Source organism: Erpetoichthys calabaricus, chromosome 12 (assembly GCF_900747795.2).
Source record: "Erpetoichthys calabaricus chromosome 12, fErpCal1.3, whole genome shotgun sequence".
Classification (NCBI taxonomy): Eukaryota; Metazoa; Chordata; class Cladistia; order Polypteriformes; family Polypteridae; genus Erpetoichthys; species Erpetoichthys calabaricus.
The window spans coordinates 1,056,982-1,076,860 of NC_041405.2; the positions used below are offsets into that span (position 1 = coordinate 1,056,982).

The 19,879-nt window shown below is 46.0% G+C and overlaps 1 protein-coding gene and 1 pseudogene across 1 annotated transcript; both read right to left on the bottom strand.

Annotated features, from left to right (window-relative positions):
* Positions 1-900: 900 nt before the first annotated feature.
* On the bottom strand, positions 901-6,966 carry LOC114662173 (sulfotransferase 1C2-like; annotated as a pseudogene).
* Positions 6,967-7,179: 213 nt separating this feature from the next.
* Positions 7,180-19,116, bottom strand: LOC114661627 (sulfotransferase 1C2-like). The gene is made up of 8 exons (XM_028814763.2): positions 18,852-19,116; positions 13,355-13,560; positions 9,403-9,531; positions 9,227-9,324; positions 9,015-9,141; positions 8,053-8,147; positions 7,801-7,975; positions 7,180-7,701 (listed from the first exon to the last, which is right to left on the bottom strand). The coding sequence occupies exons 2-8, from the start codon at positions 13,554-13,556 to the stop codon at positions 7,589-7,591; spliced, it is 939 nt and encodes a 312-aa protein (XP_028670596.2). The 5' UTR covers positions 13,557-13,560; positions 18,852-19,116; the 3' UTR covers positions 7,180-7,588.
* Between the last annotated feature and the right edge of the window lie 763 nt (positions 19,117-19,879).

The window sequence follows — 19,879 nt, forward strand, 5'->3', positions numbered from 1 at the left end:
TTTAGGTGATAGAATGCCAAGGCTTTTTATGTAATATAATAAAAAATAATCAAAAGAGCTGTGAGACAAATGTATACTGTACACTGTGAATGCCAGAATCTTAATTTTGCTAATGTATCGGCTGTGTTTCCATGCTTTTTAGGATTGTGGTGTCACTCGAGATGAAACATCCCTCCCAATAAGCACAGACATACAGAAGATTATATTAACATAAAAATGAAGACAAGAAAATAATGATACAAAAAGTAAAGAGAGAGAGAGAGAGAGAGCATCAGCACTTTAGTGAATTTTGGTTTGGGCTGGACATGCGGGTATCCCCTCAGTCGTGGTGCCAACATGGTGTGCCTGTGGTCTGACTGGTAAAGGTTTTGAACCCGCTAAAGTGAAGTTAAAGGACCAGTCATCGGTAAGAGTGCAGACCCCAATCCTACACGTTCACACCCTCAGTCACAATAAGGTGACTTGGTTTATGAGATCACATGGAGGTCTTTGACAAGGACCTGATAACTTCAAAGCTGGCCCTGGGGAGCAGGTCAGAGGGCGATGGACGCCATTGCCTCAGCTCAGGGGTCTCTGCTCAGTTTGTGTTCTTCCACAGTGCTGACGTCTCCCTGTATTTGTTTGATTTCACTTCTTCTCTGGAGGATTGTTCAGTTCACGTTTTCTGTTTATTCTTGACTGTCCATCTTCACTGAGTAAAGTAACTGGCTAACTGGGTGATGCATACATAAAAAGATGCAGAAACCCACAATGGCAAAGACAAACAGACTGGCACTGATGGACCCTAACAGCAGGTGCCCATTAATATTCTCAGCTGACCACACAGACCACTTTAGATCAACACCTCCCTTAATTATGAAAGGATGCCACCATTGTGTAAAGCCTTCTGGATTCCTTAGCCTCGGCCTCTCATGGCCTGAGGTGCCACCTGCTGGCTGGCATACTAAGCGACCCTCCAGTCACGATGAGCCGGTGGGTTTCTGGCAGGTTGTCTTCCGGCTCAGAGATCATCTGTGAAGCGCAGAGAGGTCTTGGCCATGTGCCGCCGGTATTCTTTCTCAAATCGCTCGTTCTGGGCCACGGTGAAGGTGAAGTGGTTCTTCCAGTCGCCGACTTTTCCTAACCAAAGGAAACATTTGATAAACGATCAGAGAGGGCGGCTAATCTAAAGCAGAGGTGAAGGAGGACATCTCAAGAATTCTGACCTTTCCTCATGAATGGCGAGACCTTCAGGTTAAACCAAGGCAGATTGGAGAAGTTAGTCATGGGGTTGTCCTTCATATTGCTGAAGGCAGTGTGCTTCACAATCTCATCTATCGCGGTCCTCCTGAAGGTCCTGCCCAGAAAATGGGACACCCTCTCTATCACCCTCTGCGGGTCCTGACCCACCAAAGAAGAAGAATTCAGAGGAGCACAGAGTCAGCAGATTAGAAGAAGGGGTCTGGCAGATGGGGACATACCATACTCACCTGGACAATGTCCTCATAAAAGACGTAGAGGACCTCCAGGTGGTCACATGATCAAACCAGGAGCCCCAGGCCACTGGGAGTCAAAGACAAAGAGGTGAAGCCGAGGAGATGGACGAGTCGCAATTAACTGTTGGGAGTCCATCCTTCATGCTGTATGTGTCTCAGTACATTTACATGATTGTGTTTTCCTTAATATTAATTAAGTGACAGATCTGTAAGAACTAAACAGAAGACGTATGAGGTGTGTCTGCTGCACTGGACTGCTCAAGGTGTGCTCCTGCTGTGTGCCCAGTGCTGTCATGATGGGCTCTGTCTCCCCGGGACCCCACCACTCCATTCTCTAATCCACCAATATCTGATTTGATTCCAAATTCCTAAAGAGCCTTTGCAAACCTGAAAGTCCCCGTCCGAAGATCAGAGTCCTGAAGGTCATAGATGCCTCGAATCAGAGATGACAGACAAGAGATGTGATGGTGACTGCAGAAATGATGAAAGGTGCTATATGGAACAAATGGATACAAAAGTGGAAGGAGAGGCATGAAATAAGCTGACCGCTTTGAGTGAGGGACCCCCGCGTTTCTTCTTGAAGACTCACCAGACAGTGTAGCTTTCAAAAAATTCTTCCCAACTTCCAGTTTCTGGCATTCAAAGATTTAACTTATGGAAAAAATATTAAGAAACAAGGACCTCCTTGGCATTCCTGGCAATGTAGATGATCTAAACATAAAAGTGACATCTAAATTATCAAGGCCTCCAGTTCTTCATTCAGAGAGAAGGACGCCATGAAGAGTAACTGGGACCAGCTGGCCTCTTACCCTGCAGTTGTTCTCCCAGAAAGATGGCGGCACCAGTTTGACCAGCAGGTGTGTTTTCACGAGGCGAGGAGATAGCGTGGCGTCCAAGATGTCCACTCCTGTTGACAGACACAGACACGGTCAGGCACTTGGCCAGGCCTCATTGTCTTTGATGGTCGTGTCTGATGTCTCATCGGGATGTGAATGGGTTGACCTGCCAAGCTTTATAAAGGGGGCTCAGGTTCCATTCGGCTGGTTTCTGATTTTGTCTGTGATTCCTCCACTGAGGATGCAGTCCACGATTTTGATCATCCATGTTGTATCTATGAGCACAAGGGGAGGTCAGGAGGTAGCAGATAAGTCCCCTGAAGGACCCCATCTTTGGTGACTGAATGAAAGGCACAGGTGAAGAAGCTGAGTGCGAGGGGTCTGCACGTCAGGTTGAGGTAACACAGAGTGACATCGTCTCATTGACCGCGTCTGAAAAGTTTAAAAATGGAACCTTAAAGTAAATGGACAAAGTGAGCCTGAGCCAAGTGTGAGGTTCTCCTCGTCAACATATCCTCAAGGTGGGTGGTGACGCAGCCCCTCTGACAACATTGGAACGGTTCTCAGGGGACTTAGCACAGCAAGCTCTGCCGTTCTGTTTGCCAAACTACGGCGAAGTCGAGATCTGAAGCTTCTTCCAGTTCTGCTGTCCACCACGCTGTCGGGTATTTGATTCCACGTGCCTGAGGTTCTTGTTTGAAGATATTTGTGTGAAATGCGCCCTTAACAAATATCCAGCTGTGCCCTGCTGTTCTTAAGAACTGTCTTTAGAGTAACAGCTGGCAGCCGCCATACTCATTCCATTCAGAATTTGAAACATTCAATCATGTCGCCTCGGTACACACCAGAGATGATCATCTGGCATCCAGAGGGGTGGTGGTGGTGAAGAATCTCTACCCTTCCCTATCTGTCACAGCAGGACTGCAGGAGTGGAGATGCCACCCGGCCAGGCTGAGCCTCAATTCGTATCTGGATGGATGTATAATGGAAGGGCATGCAGGACTTTGCTTTCTATAGACAATGGAGTTGGCCGTGTTCTTCTGGCTGACTCCCAACTGAGGAAATGGAGTCCTGTTGGGGTCCGTGGGTGCTGCATGTGCCATGCTGCTTCTGGAGGACCTGGAAGGGCTTTCACAGGCTAATGGCTCAGCCCTGGAAGTACCTCGGGTTGATGTCTGACACTTGTCAGGGAGGGGAGTGACACTCATGAAGGAGTACGAGAAGGACACGGGGGCCTTGTGGTCACTCGGTAGGACACTGCTGGTCTGAATAAAGACATCATCTCTATATATGGAAAATCCAGCGTCTGTCTCATGAAAAGCAGACAGACAGACAGAGCGAGCTGCTAAAGGGATTTAGATCGGGTTGTTTTCTAGAATTTGCTTGAACATTGCGGTTGATTTTGCGACTTCTCTCATCGCACCAAGTATCACAGTTATATTCGCACCAATCAAAGACAGAGGCTGTTGACCGAGGGGAGGAGAAAGCATGATGTCAGGAGTGGGCGGGGCCCTCCGCACTGTCCTGTTTCACTACTATGTGGGCAGAGCCACAGGGGACAGCTAGTATAAAATCCAATGTCTGTCTGTCTGTCCACTTTTCACGAGAGGACTACTTAACAGATTTTTTTTCTGTAAGTTGCTTGAACGTTCCGGTTGATTTTTTGACTTCTCTCATTGCACTAATAATCATAGTTCACTTGCCAATGCCATCAAATCCAAGAAATTCGTCATTGTCCCTTACTGGCTTTGGGATACGTGGCGACCAACACATCGTCTGGTTTGGCCTCGAAATTCCTGATCTTCTCGGTGTACTCAAAGAAGCGCCTGATCATCGGCACCCCATCGACCTCATAAAGCGTCTGACGCTCCACTTTCAGAAGGCTTCCAGGAATCCTGCTGTCCTCACCCGTATCTTGGTGGCCTTGTCGTTGTGCTCGAGATGTTGACCTGTTGTGACGGAGAGGAAAAACAAATGACATTGGCACAAGAGTTGAGTGGCACGCAGCACTTTACATCAAGAAAGCGGGATGACTGCCACACTTCACCTCGAACAGTCAAACTCACAAAATGTCCTCTTCTCATAGTGATGGCCTGGCCTTGATCAGTTTGAAGGATGTGAAAGACTAAATGAAGTCGTGAAGAACAGGGACCCAGACAAGCACACACCAGGACTTCTTCCTCACACACCTCTACAACGACGGCTCTGTTTTTTCTTTTTTTTTTTCTCAAATGCCAGGGACAATCAAAAGGTTTCTGCACTTTTAGAGCTTCAAACACAAATGACATCACTTTTCTCCATCGATGCAATTTTCCAGTTTACTGCTCCTCTCTCCCTGCACCGTTTACAACGACAACATAACAGTGCGGAAAACTCGTATAACACGTGAAAACACTTCACGAATCGTATTACGGAGTCGCCGAAACAAAAAATAATAGAATTGAAGTTGCAAACTAGAAATTAACATGAAACCCAAAGTATACATTAACATGAGAGGCAGCATGAAATGAAACACCAAATGAAAATGATGGTGAAATACAAAGGGAAATGTGACATGAAACGCAAACTAAAATGGACCTGAAACACAAAAGTCAAAGTCAACGTGCAGACCTCAGCGCACAGATGGCGGGGGGTTGCGACGACGCCCACCTAACGCGCAGCGTTTGCAGTTTCTTTTCAGACTCTCATCTGATTTTCCACCAGTTATGGTGAGGAAGAGGATGAAAGAGAAAATGGAAGCGCGGCCGCACGAGATGAAGCTGCAGGTGCCTTCGAGGCGCTCAAGGCCTCCGCCGGGGTGCAGTGTGCGCGAGTCTCCGTCCCGTCGGCGTGGATGTGGGGGTCTGTGACCGTAAAGGGCTGCCGACGTAACCACGGGCTCCACCCCACCTCGGATTTGAAAATGGATGCCCTTTTTTTTCATTTTCTTTTCATGTTAATTTTTAGCTTCTGTTTCATGTCAATGTGTAGTTTGCTTTTTTATATTCATTTTTAGTTTGCGTTTGCTTGAACTAAATGTACAATAACTAAATAATAAATGGAAAGGCAATCAAAGGCGTTTTCGGCCGTTTATGACTGCGGTCAATTGGGGGGCGTGGCCGAGTCTCAAACCCTTGACAGCACTACACAGGCACAAGTCCCGGGTTCAAATCACCCCTTTGAATTCAAACAATAAACGCCTTTGACAGCGGCTTCTCTCCACCTAAACAGACGCTCCTCAGTTCCCCGTCTTCTTCCTTTCCTCCGGCCCTGCTCCCCGGTGAGCTTTGTCGTCGTTGTCAAGTTCTCTCTCAGAGGGCTCAATGCACGCCCAACTGTCCACATAAGCAAATCCAGCATCTCTCGCGAGCGTCGGCTTGTCCTTAACTTCTCAAAAGTAACGGAAATGGACGGGCAGGAGACTCACATATTCTGCAGCTCATTTCCTTTTTCCGTCAGTGCTTTTGAATAATAAAAAAAATATCACGACGCGGTGTAAGTCCTTTGGTTTTCATCTTCCTGGAAACTTCGGATTTGTTAGGTCGCTGAACGAGCGGCAGAAGGTTTTAAAACTGCAAATGTGCGCCTCGGAGCTGAAGATTTTACAGGAGAAGGACGAGCTTGAGTCTGAAGTGGAGCTCCGGGCAGGAGCAGATGTTTTAAGAAGAAAGAAAGAAAGAAAGAAAGAAAGAAAGAAAGAAAGAAAGAAAGAAAGAAAGAAAGAAAGAAAGAAAGAAATATTCTTTCAAATGTATTATTCAAATAAGACACTGACTGTGTATGTAATTCCCGGCGCTCACACTTCATTTATTTTATTATTTCGTAATGTTAAAAAGAATTACATGACTCCATGATGAAGCAACAACAGTGCAAGTTGGGGAGCGGAGTCTATGATATGCTTTTTGGGGGACATGACCTGGCTAAATGAACCGTGAATCCTGCCTGCCCCTGACATTGGTGACTAATGGCCAACTAGTCATAGATAGATAGATAGATAGATAGATAGATAGATAGATAGATAGATAGATAGATAGATAGATAGATAGATAGATAGATAGATATGCGAAAGGCACTATATAACAGATAAATAGATCGACTGGATGAGTGAACTCCATGTCAATACCGACGGTGGACTTTTCTTCCTCCGTTGTGTTTGCAGCTCCCAGGCTGACTGTGCGGCTCCACGTTTTCTTTTTCTTCTTCTTTGTTTTTCAGCTTTGAGTTTTAATGTCTCAGGACCTTCATCTGTTCCTCTTCTATGGATACTTCCAGTTGCACTTTCTTTCTTTCTCTGTTTGTTTGTTCTGACATCATCCCTTTTTTCACAACATGGCACCTCATACCTTTTACTCCGGTGTGCACGTGTGCAGTAAGCTGAACATTTCAGGTCTACCTTTGTCTTCAACAGGGCCGTATTAAGACCCCCACAGACACCAAGGATTTCCCATTTTTGATGTCTGCTCCAGCTTTGATGCTGGTAGATTTGTATATCGCGGTATTCAGCCACAGTTTGTGAAGCACATTACGTGTAACACTAACCTGATCTTCCATGGCTCCATCCACGCTGCTCCAATGATCTTTTCTCTACTTGGTCCTTTGCCTGCACATTCACACCGCCGGCTCACCATCTGCACCCTGTGAGCAGACCCCAGCCAGACTTGCCGGTGACCACACATCTAATCCGATGGGTTTGGGTGGAGGTGCGGACCTCGCAGGCGTTGTGCTGTTTTAGTGCTTCATTGCACCTCGTCACCTGCACACCCTCACACTCTCTTGTTCTCACACTCCATCCACTTCTCAGGATGGCTTCACTCCTTCTGACAGTCTGCCACCTCTGACACTAAGTGTCACCAGAACTGTCACACCAAAAATGCCACTGAGATGGAACATAACATCTACACATTTAATTTATTTAATTGAGTTAAACAGAAATGTGCCATCATGTTATGAATTAGACCCCACAAGTAATTTCTCATAATTTTCTCCTTATGATCTCATGAGTTGCTCTCCTTCTTCTCTATTTGCTGGTAGGACTCCACCTTTCCATTGACGTCCCTCCTTTATTTCTGTTGTTTGACTTGATGCTGATTAACAGGATTGTACACTGATTTAGATGAACGCCTCATGTTAATAATGAACTCTAAGACCCTCTGAGAGGTCCTGTAAGACCCTTGCTGGACTTCTGCTGCCTCTGAGGAGATTTGAGCTGGCACTGCTACTTGCAGGCGGTGCCCTCTGCTGGTTGGCATACTCAGTGGTGATGAGCCTGTGGGTTTGTGTTGTGGCTTGTCTTCCATCCTAGAAATCATCTGTGAAACGTAGAGAGGTCTTGGCCATGCGTCTCCTGTATTCCTCCTCAAATCGCTCGTTTTGGGCCACGGTGAAGTGGTTCTTCCAGTCGCCGACTTTTCCTAACAAAGCAAACATTTGATGAAAGGTCACAGATACCCATCAATTTGAAGCAGAAACTGATTCAGATCGATGAGAAATGGCATCTCAAGAGCTCTGACCTTTCCTCATAAATGGTGAGATCTCCTGGATACACCAAGTCAGAGGGGCAAAGTTAGTCATGGGGTTGTCCTTCATATTGCTGAACGCAGTGTGCTTCACAATCTCATCCAGCGTGGTCCTCTCCAGTGTCTGACCCAGAAAGTGGACCACCCTCTCCACCTCCCTCATTGTGTCCTAACACAGCAACAAAGGAGACTTCAGAGGGGTCTGTGGTTCAGAGTAAGGGGTCAGGCTGACGGAGGCATACTCACCTGGACAAGGTCCTCATAGAAGATAAAGAGGACCCGGTGACGTTCCCTGATGTCCCACCAGTTGGTCACATGATCAAACCAGGAGCCCCAGGCCACTGTGAGTCAAAGACAAAGAGGAGAGGTTAGAGAGGCCGTCACGAAGAGTGACCTGGAGGAGATACGGTGGAGAATTGTGACCAGCTCATGGGACAAGTCAGATATTATCTCATATTAATTCATTCCTTTAATGAAATATATTTAAAGCATTATTTGTATTCTTTATAAAATATCCATTGTGGAAATAGTAGATACACTGAAGGAGACTCTGACCAGGAGGCTTGAACAAGTCTGGGGATGTGTGCCATGCAGTGGCCTGCCATCCTACCCAGGGTGTGTGTCCCAGCCCAGTGCTGCCATTAGATGGCCTGAAGTCCATCTTGAATCAAGCCAATGTCTCTGATCCCTTCAAACACCTCACAAAGATTTGCTGACCTGACACTGCCCACCCAAAGATGGGCGCCACCATGCTGACCGAGGCCTCGACAGTCTGGAGATGTGACTCTACTGACACCCCAGAAGTGACTTCAGGCTTCATTGCTTAAAGATTTGGGTGTCTACTCTATGAGAAGAAGTTTATAAAACTCATAATATTAAGAATATAGTGACGTCCAGTACAGCGATTGTAATCAGATTCTGAGATGTAGTCATTAGTTTAGTTTTTAAATTTGTGGTGGTCTGTCTTGTAAAGACCCCACTGAAGACAATAAGAGCGGCTTACCCGGACCTCGTTGATGGCTATGAAGGGACCCTCAAACTGTAGGCCTGCCACTGTTGTAATGTGTCTGATAACCGCAGAGCAAATGAAAGGCACTACATGCAATCATTTGAGTAGCACACCATATTGACACCAAGTTACACCAAACTAGAAAGTGAGGAATTAAAAACCCAACAACATCGACGGAGGACACTGCAGCCTCACTCACCCTTCCCAGAGAGGAAGCTTTCGAAAAATTCTTCCCAACTTCCAGGTTCTGGCATTCTGAAGTTCATCTTATGAAAAAAATAATAAGAAACGAGGACATCCTTGGCGTTCCTGGCAACGTAGATGATCTGAACATAAAAACAAAAGCTGAATTACTAGAACCTCAGCTCTCCTGAGACGTCAACAGGTAGTCCAGGCCCGCTGGCCTCTTACCCTGCAGTTGTTGTCCCAAAAAGATGGTGACACCAGCTTCACAGGTAGGTGAGTCTTCACGAGCCGAGGGGACGGCATGGTGTCTAGCATGTCCACTCCTGTTAAGGGACACAGACAGACACAGTAAGACACCGGAGCAGACGCTGTTACCTTTAGTGGTCGGCTTTGAGTCTCACCGGCAGGAGAATAAGGTGACTGGCCAAGTTCGATGAAGGGAGCTCGGCTTCCACTCGGCTGGCTTTTGATTTTCTCTGTGACTCCTCCGCTGAGGATGCAGTCCACGATTTCAATGATCCACGTTGTACCTACGAGGACAAACAGCAGGGAGATCTGGTGAGCAGCAGCTGTGATGAAGATCTGATGGTAGATGACGAGCCTCCTGAAGTCCACCACCTCCACTGACTGAATAAAACAGCACAGAAAAAGACCTCGTGTATGGGGGTCTTCGTGTCAGCCGCAGGTTGTGTGGGGCGTCTGGAGCGCCGTTAGCTGACACGATTTGGTTTCCTTTCACTTTCACAACTTTAACCTTCTGGTTCTGCACTTCTAAGATCAAATAGCCAAATGGACCAAATAGGAAATGGACAGCGCGAGGCTGAGCCGAGGGTAGGCAGCAAATCTTGAGCATCAGAGAATATAAAATTTATAGCAAATAAGGGGTCGGCGACACCAAAATTGACACTGCGTTATAAAAGTCGACTTGCTGGCTTGTGGTCAATGGTGCAGCCACACAGTCCCAGTGACAGCAGGACATCTGAACAACTGTGACATTTCGGAGGCTCTCCCATTCCTGCTCTCCTCCCGGCTATTTGGTAGCTTATTCCACGTGCCAAAGGCTTTTTGTTGTGAAGAAAACTTTTCTAGGGTGGCACGGTGGCGCAGTGGGTGGTACTGCTGCCTCGCAGTTAGGAGGCCCATCTGGGTTCACTTCCCGGGTCCTCCCTGCGTGGAGTTAGTATGTTCTCCCTGTGTCTGTGTGGGTTTCCTCCCGCAGTCCAAAGACATGCAGGTGAGGTGCATTGGCGATCCTATATTGTCCCTAGTGTACGCCCTGTGTTGGCCTGGATTGGCTCCAGCAGACCCCCGTGACCCTGTAGTTAGGATATAGCGGTTTGGATAATGGATCCTTTTAAAATGTTTCTAATATTTGTACAAAATCGGCCTTTCCAAGTTTGCAGCCTTCTCCCCATTTTCTCCTTTAACAATTGATTTGAAAGCAATGGCTGAGATCCGCGGCACTCTGTCCTTTCACAGTTTAAAACACTTCAGCCGCGTCACCTCAATCTCTTCAGCTCCTTCAGCGTCTCCTCCAAACTCAGGCCGCCCCTCGGCCCCCTAATCACCCTCGTCCCTGTCTCAGCTCCTGGCCCTCATCCTCTCTGTCCTTTGACGTTTTCGGTTTCCTTCCACCACCCAAACACACTCACAGTTGCTGAGCGGGTCAGCAGGCCCCATGGTGCCTTCACTGTTCTCCACTTTCACTCTTGGTGTGGTCGGAGAAGATGTGAAATGCTGGCTCCACCGACACTGACAGTGCTGTAGACTTCTGTGACACCAAACCTTCTTGTGCTCAGACAGAGGGCGCAGCTCCCAGCTTCTTTATCTGTGTTATCGTAGGATGAGCGAGACTCGTTTGTTACGGGGTCGGTCTACTCTCGCACCTTAAACTCGCACACACACAGATGTCTACTCTGCCAGTCTCTCTCTGCTACTCCACATACCCCATTCACATATCCAGTTACCATACATGACATGAACTGTAGAAAGCTATAATACAAAACACGGCATACTGATATTAAATAGATAAATACACGCACATTTACATTTAAGGAGCGTTTTAGCTGTCACTATCAACGAATATTTTCATTGTGAATAACTTGATGCAGTGCCCTAAACTCATAATGTACCGAATTCTACATTTGCATATAATGTTAATATATTTGCATAAGGGAACGCCCCCTTAGTAAGACAGCTGCACATTCTCCCTCATAAGCTCCGTATTTACGCCCCGTGAGAACTCGAATGGCGGTTAGCAGGCTGATTTTTCAGCGTCTTCTGAACGTTTTCATGGTTGTGGAAGCTGATTTACGTGGAGTTATTTTTGATATCCTAGCGAAGCTTAAGCACACCCTTCAACAGAAAAGCAACACTGAAGAACATGAGCGGCGTTTCATAATCGCTGGTTCACATCAAATGAAGGAAGTGATTGTGTGTTGACATTTCTGATATCTAAGTGACGTTGTAATGCAGGTGTGTAAGTTAAACGTTACGTCACTGAGCTGCTTAGCTTGATTTGAAACAATGAAAGGGTTCAATTAAATATTAATGGTGCTGACATTATACTGTAATTGTTGACTGCATTCATTTTGCTAAATAAACCGTACGCTGATCTCTGCTCCTGACTGTTCTTATCACATTTCATTAACCGTTAAATTACGAGCTCATGTTTTACAGGGTTAGGGACTCACTGTCCTCATCGTGGATGACACACACACACACACATATGTCCCCAGATATAACACAAACCTAAATGGGTCCCCAAGGGCATCCCAGACACATGCCCCCTGATTCACCCCTTGGTTGTATGCCACTTACCAGCCAATGATGTCTTACTTCTGCCACCCTGTTGCTCTATCAGAAGGCCCCTCTCAGTGTGTGGGTAGAGCAGATGGCACCAGGTGCCCTGCATTTACTTCACTACTATAGAAATTTTAAAGTGCACATCATCACACTGACGTTTCATCGCACCAGTAGGATGTAACACAGAATATAAACACAAGTTTTAAACTGTCTGGCCATTTTAAATGGAAAGCAGCAGCAATGACTGAAAGTTATAAACTACTGGTGGCAAAAAGACAAAATGTACAAGAATTGATCAAAAGGAAGAAAGAGTGCAGATGTTGTTAGAGAAGTTGATTTTCAAGGGTCCTGAAATAGCTTCTGTATATTAGTTAGGCACTTTGTAGTTCATCACTACGGAGTCCTGGAGAGGACATGGCAATGAAAACAGAAATAAATCAGGGGGTCGATTCACGGTTTGTGCGCACGTGTCATTTAAACGTTGCCTTGAGTTAGATAACGTGTGCGCCTGCGCTCTGCAGAGCCCTGCTGGGCTTCTTGTTGTACACCGACAGCCTCGTGCAGAAGGACACCGTGCTACGGCTACGTTTAAATTTAGGGGGGCATCACTCTGAGCAGGCGACAGCTGCGAAGGATTCTCGGGACTCATGGGCTCCGCCGACGACGCCATTCCACGTGGGAGAAGTCGTTCACTTACTACCGATCAGTCGCGAGGTGCCGCAGGAATGTCATAAATCGTGGGAACGTTTAAAATAAAATATGTGGGCGCCAGTTAATGAATTAACTCGTGGGGTGTTTTTGTTTCCAAAACGAGAAGATTATAGTGCCTTCAATAGAATTATAATAACATTCCAGATACAACGCAAAGCATAAAGATTTAATCAACATGATGTCTGCACGGACAGTATGTCGCTCCCACATCTTTTTTCACCCATCTCCTCTTAGGGCAGTGGTTCTCAAACTGTGGGGCAGGCCGCCCTAGGGGTGCGCGAAGATGTGTAAAAAAGAAAACAAGAATCGAAAATATGAAAAATACATCTATTGAAACCATCCATTTTCCAACCCGCTGAATCCGAACACAGGGTCACGGGGGTCTGCTGGAGCCAATCGAGTATCTCCGGATCTTTAAAACGTGGTCTGTGACGTCACTCGTATTCAGCGTGCCCCAGTCCAGTGAACTTCTTATAAAGGACACGGAGAAAAGACTGCGGTCCAGCCAGAGTAGCCCATGGATAGGAGGTGACATCCTCAACGTAACAGCAGTAAGGAGCTCAATGAGTGCATCCGGGAAACAAAGAAAGCCGCGTTTGGCCGGTAATGCCTGCTGATCACGAAGCTGCAGAATGGTGGCGTGCTACATGGCCGCTACACCGGCAACTAAGAATTTCACTGCAAAAACCGATTCCGAAAACTTGATATCTGAAAACGGGCAAAAGTTACGTAAAGTTCTAACCAGACAGATACGCGCTCTCTCTCTCACTCTCTCTTAGTCGCCCCGTCGAGTGAGCGCCACCCTCCCCAGATCTTGCCAACTGTGCCATCTCTCACCTGCTTTAGGGTACGTTGCGACCAGCACATCATCTGCTTTGGCTTTGTAATTTCTGATCTTCTCATTATACACGTAGCGGTTCGTCATCATCGGCACCCCTTCGACCATATAAAGCTTTGCACGCTTCTCTTCTGAGGAGCTGCCAGATGTGCCATCATCCTTGTCCATATCTTTGTGGCATTCCTTTTGGGTTTCAGGCATTGCTCTGTTCCGTCGGAGACAAAATAATAATAATAATAATAATAATAATAATAATAAGTAATATTAGTAGTTTTAGTAAAAATTAAAATGGTTCAATGCAGTACAACAGCCTTCTGGTTCTCTTAGATTTAAAACTATCAGAAACAGAAACAGCTCACGGAGATAAAAGCACAGCTGGCACTGGTCACGCAGCTTAGTGTCCTCCCAAAGTGAAGGTCTCTGACCCTTACGTACAAAGTGACTTCCTGCCAGTCATGCGTAGGTAATGCGGAGCAGGGTGAGGGTCGTGTGTTCATCTAATGTTTTATTTTATTTAAAATTACAAAATAATGTGCTGTGACAAAAAATAATAATAAATAATAATAGTGAAGTGTGCACAGACTCCTGCATGCACTGAACTTCCTGACTACTTCAAAAATGACATTCATAGTGACAGTGCAGCTCGTGTTCATTAGAACGTCTTTCTTTAGAAAACCTGGACCCTATCTATCTATCTATCTATCTATCTATCTATCTATCTATCTATCTATCTATCTATCTATCTATCTATCTATCTATCTATCTATCTATCTATCTATCTATCTACTTGAAGTTTAACCTTAATTTTTAGAATTAATTACATTTATTTAGCACTTTCCTAACCTACTCGAAGGGCTTTACATGCACAGAGAAGCACAGACACATGGAATAAGTGACCAAGGAGTATGTCAGACAGTAGGACTTTAGAGACCTCCAAAACTCAACTTGATGTTAATTCAGAAGAACTGAGTGCAGAGCACTGACTGGCCAGCTTTGTTGGGCCAAGTGGCCTGTTCTGGTGCAGGTTGCTCTAATGTAGACATTGGGGAACCACTTGAACCAGCATGTGTAACATCCACCTGGCCATTGTGACAGCAGTCATTGTTACGCCAGCACGCCCGCCACACATTAGCTATTAGGTGGTAAAGGACTGAAAGAGAGACGGGGCTACTTGGGTTGATTAGGGGGCAGACTGACCAGGCTGTGGGGGCAATTTAGCTAGGACTTTAGGCCTACTCTCTTCAAATGATTTCCAGGGATCCTTCATGGTGACAGAGAGTCAGGACCTCAGGTTTATGTCTCATGTGAAGGATGGTGTCAACTGCTACAGCACAGTGTCCCTGTCACTGCACTGGGGCGCTGGGATCCACACACAGAGCACAAGGTAAGCATCCCGATGGCCTCAACAATGACCCAAGCTTTTCCTGGATGCTCTCCCATCCATGTACTGCTTAGCATCAGGTGGATGACACGTCCTGAAGTGCAGCTGCTGTGCCCGTGGCCTTGATTTACTCTTTTTTAATTTACAGTTTAGTTTGCACTTTTGTGGAGTCACAATAATGAAAGCCTCAGTTTCATAACACGTGCATTGGGAGTGCACTGCAGAAAGCTTCATCTTCTGTTTACCAAGTGAGGTCTACCTGTCTGTCTGTTTGTCTGCCCACCGGTCGGTCGGTCGGTCGGTCTGTCTGTCTGTCTGTCTGTCTGTCTGCCTGTCCGCCTGCCTGCCTGTCCATCTGTCTGCCCATCTGCCCGCCTGTCTGTCTGTCTGTCTGCCTGTCTGTCTGCCCATCTGCCCTCCTGTCTGTCTGTCTGCCTGCCTGCCTGCCTGTCCATCTTCCTGCCTGTCTGTCTGTCTGTCTGTCCGCCCATCTGCCCACCTGCCTGTCCATCTGCCTGTCTGCCCGCCTGCCTGTCCCTCTCATTCCCTCTTGCGCAAGTTGATTTTTCTTGTACTTTGTCCAGAACGGACTTATCTTCACCAAGGTCGGATCTCTGCTGCGCTCTGCCTTTCCGTCTAGTTGTCACCCCCACCTCCACTCGTGTTACTCATTTTAACAAAAGGTATTTTTCTTGAAAGGAATGTTTTATACGTTATAATAATATCTCAAAATAGGAAGCGTGCAGTTGTATCGTGTCAACCTGACGTCTTTCGCTGTCAAATTATGTCACTTGTGCAAGTGACAGCTGTTGTTGCCCGTGTGCAAACATCGAGTGCCAGTCGTTCCAATAACACTTTGATCCGCACCCCTTATAAAAAAAATATTAACACAAGTGTAAACAAAGCCATAAAGTTCATCCAGCAAGGCAGGGAGGCCTGGTGTGACTGCAGACTTTGTAAACAGGGACTCGGGAATTTGACCCCCGCACGCTCACCGGGCCTCCTTCTGAACTGACACTCGTTTCCATCCATCACACTCGTTTGGTCAGCTACTGGCTAAACTGTCCTACCATGTCCATCTAAAGGTTCTCAAGGGTTCTGCTTCAGGTCCATGTCCTGGTAGTTTGCTCCACAATCCCACAATTCTTTGCATGGCTTCAGTCCTAACCAATGGCGGGCCTACACGTTTTATCGACAAATGACCGATGCCTGCTTTGGATGAATCATCATGGAGACTGGAGACATGGAGGTTGGTCTCGACCCAGCTGATGTTTGGAGGACACTGCGCAGGGTCAACCCACGGAAAGGTCTGGTCCTGACAACATAGCAGGGTGTGTGCTCAGGGAAGGTGCTGACCAACTGATGCACCTTCTTACAGACATTTCTGATCCCTCCCTGAGGTAGGCCATCGTACCCCATGCTTCAAATGTCACTACTGTCATACCCATGAGTCTCGCCCTACAGCTCTCACTGCCATCATGATGAAGTGCTTTGAAAGGCTGGTCAAGGACCATATAGCACCAGAACTCCCTGCAACGTTTGATCCACTGCAGTCTGCGTACCCCCCAGCCGCTGCACCGATGATGCCATATCTGACGGTGGCCCATCTGGACCATAAGAACAGTGGCGTGCGGCTGCTCCTTATTAACTTTAGCTGTGCTTTTAATACAGTTAACAGCCAGCACTTGGGAAGAAAAACTTAGCCCACCTAATTATGCAACTGGAAATTGGACATCCTCACAGATGGACCCCAGAGAGTATGAGACCATCACCATGAACACTGGGGGTCTCCCAGGGCTGTGTTCTGAGCCCTCTGTTGTTCACTGTGATGACTCACGACTGTCGTGCCTTTAATAACTCAAATTGTGTGGTGGGCCTCATCAGCAACAATGATGACTATGGCTACAGAGAGGAAGGGCACCAACAACAACCTGTCACTGAATGAAAACAAGGGAAAGGAGATCATTGTTGACTTCAGGAGGAAACACGTGGCACAAACTCCACTTACAATCCATGGCAGTGCTATGGGGTCAGAAAGCACAGAGTTTCTGGGGGATGACCTGACATGGACTACAAACACCACCTCCCTTGTCAAGAAAGCACAGGAGTGCCTTCACATTCTGCAAAGGATGAGGAGAGTAAACCTCCAGCAGTATGCAGATGCGCTATAGAGAGTATCTTGACCAGCAGCCTCACCGTCTGCTACAGCAGCTGCACTGTCTCCAATCAGAAGTCCCTCCAGAGAATGGTGAAGATTGCAGAGGACATCATCGGAACCTCCTCTCTATACAAGACCTGTACTCATCAGCCTGCCTTAGGAGAGCCACCAAGTTAGTCAGAAACGCCATGATGGTCAAACTCCAGCCTTCTGGCAAACACCAGCACAGTATGCGGTGCCAGACCGCCAGACCTACAGGCCCTCAGACCACTAGACTTCCACCAACAACAAACAACATGCTGACCTGTTGGGCCTGTTGAATTCCACACACACACACACAGACACACAGACACACACATACTGCATATTCAGAATCTCATATCTCCTAATATGCTGTTCTGTCTCTCGTCATTTGAACACTTCACTACGATTCACCAATGGCATCTATTGGATTACTGTATACAGTACATGTTTGTGTTGTCTATCATGTCTGTCTGTTGTTGTACACCGTGCACTTGTCTCTCTCTGTGTCTGAGCTCATACACTGAGCCTGGAGAAACACAATTATGTTCACCAGCTCACTCCTTGTTGTATTGTTTGGTGACAATAAAGTAAATCCAATCCACTCCAAAAAGACCCTTAAGAAGGACCATTCTCATGGTCAGCTTAGCCCCTGGCCCTGTCTCAGGAACAGCAGCCATTTGGTTACACAACACGCCTGTCTGGGGACTTCTGACATCAGGGTCATGTCTGATAAATTTGTGGAGTTGAGGGGTCTCACCCCATCGCATCTGACAACTGTTGATCTGAAAAGGTTTACATAATTCTGTCACGGTCTGTGCTTCCAGCTGGAACACCACAACTGGTCTGGTAACACCTTGGGCTGAGCGGCAGAATATAAGAAAGGCCTGAGAGCCGCGAGGTAACTTGGAGGATCTAAAGGACAAACTCCTGGAGTACACGTCTGTGTTCTTAGTCATTATACCCCTTGTGCTGTCTGTTTGTAATTATATTACTTGTGTTACTGTATATCATTTATTTGTTTGCAAGTTAATAAATGGTTAATTACCAAATGCCACATCTGGTCTTTGACTCTGCTATTGAGAGTATTAACGTTGTAAATCCAGGTGGGCACACGCTGGACAATCAACCTGTGATGTTCACAGTTTGAATTGTTATAAATGGTGACTGTTCTGATGAAAGTCGGGCTTTGAATTAACTAGATAGATAGATAGATAGATAGATAGATAGATAGATAGATAGATAGATAGATAGATAGATAGATAGATAGATAGATAGATAGATAGATAGATAGATAGATAGATAGATAGATAGATAGATAGATAGATGGTGGCGCAGTGGTAGCGCTGCTGCCTTGGAGTTGGGAGACCTGGGGACCTGGGTTCGCTTCCCGGGTCCTCCCTGCGTGGAGTTTGCATCTTCTCCCCGTGTCTACGTGGGTTTCCTCCGGGTGCTCCAGTTTCCTCCCACAGTCCAAAGACATGCAGGTGAGGTGGATTGGCAATTCTAAATTGTCCCCAGTGTGTGATTGGTGTGTTTATGTGTGTCCTGCGGTGGGTTGGCACCCTGCCCGGGATTGGTTCCTGCCCTGTGTTGGCTGGGATTGGCTCCAGCAGACCCCCATGACCCTGTGTTCGGATTCAGCAGGTTGGAAAATGGATGGATAGATAGATAGATAGATAGATAGATAGATAGATAGATAGATAGATAGATAGATAGATAGATAGATAGATAGATAGATAGATACTTAAAACTCACTAAGAAATACAGCATAGAACTTCTCCCTCTGTGACTCTTATTTTTGATTGACCTCCCTCACAATTTGCTGCCCTTTTATTGATCCCCCGTAGCACCCATTCGTCGTTTCCCGTTCATTTCATGATTCGCTGTCTTACTTTCCCCTTTTATGCCGAATATTCGATTTAGTGTAACACACCTGGATTGTGAAGTGGCGTCCCAGCCAAGTCCTCAGTGAGCTCCGTAGAATTTCTTCATTGTTCCCCAATTTTGTGAACGAATGCGCTGCATCGAAGTCTTCTTCTGACGAAACAATTAGTGGGGCTGTTTTTACTGTCGGACTTTGGACGGTGCAGCCTTAATATCTCTTTAAATATCCGCATAAGCACCTACAGGTGAGTTATTGGAAAGAAGTGCTCCGCTGTCTCTCTCTGTCTCTATCTGTGTGTGTGTGTGTTTGTGTCCACAGCCCTTTACTCTTTAATACAAGCACTGCTGCGCATTCTGTGATTGGCTGTGTGTGTCGCTGGCACCGTTTCTCAAAGCACTCACGTCACGGCCTCTGACGGGGTGGCACGGCAGAGCGATGCCACACTGTAAAACCTAATAAGTTGGCTTTACTTAAAAAAAGTATGTAAACTTGTTGCCTCAAAAAAATTAAGTTATTAAATCTTGAGAAAATAAGTACAATTAACTTGTAATATTTAAGTTAACAGAACTTAAAATAACTTAATAAATCTAAGTATGCTGAAATTACATAATATAATTAAAAGAACTTAAAGCGATCCAGTATATTTAAATTAAAGAAAATGCTTTGTGTAAACTTGTTTTCATTCTCAGTGTACATGATAAAACTCAGTTTCCCTAACTTAAGCAAATAATTTAATTCAAATTGTTCATAGCCCTAGTCATTAATTTTGTTACAATTCTACTGTACCAGCTACATTACTACTTTATTTACCAATATTCTCACTAAATGACCATTTAAAACAATAACAACACACATTGAGGTATTTCAGCTGACATTTATTTTAGAAATGCAAAACCTAGTTCCAAAATGTTTAAATAACTAGCTGCACAGGTTTTCCCATTCTGACATCAAATATGAACATGAGGCACCTCCAGACATTTATTTAAAACCAGTGCTGAAGTGCTAAAAACATGTATTACAGACTTAAGGTATGAGTGACTTAAAGTAATCAGGTACTGCAAGTAAAATAAACAAAA